Raw genomic sequence first — 1086 nt, forward strand, 5'->3', positions numbered from 1 at the left:
CTTCTGGGTAGGAAAATGAGTGGGTCCCCAGCACTCCTAAATTCTGTCTCCCCAGGTGACATGACACATGCCCATGAAAGTTAAGGGATTGACCATGTGCCATGGCTGCCGGGGGAGAGAAGCCCTCGAGAAGGCTGAGCCCAGTTTTGAGGGAGCGGTCACGTACATTCTGCTTGTTCACATGGTGCTTTCGACCCTTGTGGCCTTGCGAGTGCTCACTTCTAGGCCAGCTAAACACACATGGAGGGTCTGCTGGCTTCCAAGTCTCGGGGTACGAGTTCAGTTGTTTTCATAACACCCATCACCACATCCTTCCTCATGAGGAAAGCCCAGACTGTGAGGACCATTTTCTTTGAGACTGGAATAGAGATTTAGCAACCAGTGCTATTTCTTGCCTCCTTTTGCCCACCATACCTGTCAGGGGGCCTTAACTTTATTTCTGGCTATAAGGGAGGGCCCTAACCCAAAGGTTCCAATGGTGGCCAAGATGGGCGAGTGCCTGTGACTGGGGACTTCGACTGTCTCTCCAGCACACCACGTGGTAGAGCTGTGTCCTGCCTGCATGTCAGATGTTCCCCAGCTGTGCCTCTCTTTTACCTCCTGCCAGCTCTTGGGTAGGATCCTGGGACAGCTCTCCTGGGGAATCATCCGGGAAAATCTGTTTGTATTCTTCTTCCTCCATCTAGAGAAAATGATAACATGTTGTACTGGTCTTCCAGCTGAGTTTCAGGAGGCACCTGCCTCTCTTTCTCTGTCTCTCTGTCTCTCTCTCTCTCTCTCTCTCTCTCTCCAGCCCCCACCCCCACTGTGGTCTCCATCATGAGTTGAGGAGGTATGTGGAGAAAGGTGCAACTGGCTTGGACCTGAGGAATGGATGGAATTTGGACAGACAGTGGGTCTGGAGCTATTCTGTGAGGAGAAGGAAAGAGCAGAGACAGAGAAGCAGGCGAAATCCTGTTCCTGGGTGTCCGAGGAGCAGCAGGAAGGCCTGTGCTGCAGAGCGTGCCTAGAGGGCTTGAGCAGGAAGTTTCTAGGAGGTCACAGGTGGCAACTCAATGGGTCTTGGGGCAGAAAGAGCAGTGCAGG

At 52.9% G+C, this 1086-nt stretch overlaps 1 protein-coding gene across 1 annotated transcript in view; it reads right to left on the bottom strand.

Annotated features, from left to right (window-relative positions):
• Window positions 1-682, bottom strand: part of GIMAP6 (GTPase, IMAP family member 6) — a 2865-nt gene extending 2183 nt beyond the window's left edge. Inside the window, exon 1 of the mRNA XM_008593389.1 lies at window positions 598-682. Within this exon, the coding sequence (XP_008591611.1) occupies window positions 598-682 (85 nt within the window). The remainder of the gene's footprint in view (window positions 1-597) is intronic.
• Window positions 683-1086: the final 404 nt, after the last annotated feature.

Source organism: Galeopterus variegatus, unplaced genomic scaffold (genome assembly GCF_000696425.1).
Source record: "Galeopterus variegatus unplaced genomic scaffold, G_variegatus-3.0.2 Scaffold9076, whole genome shotgun sequence".
In the NCBI taxonomy this organism is placed as follows: domain Eukaryota; kingdom Metazoa; phylum Chordata; class Mammalia; order Dermoptera; family Cynocephalidae; genus Galeopterus; species Galeopterus variegatus.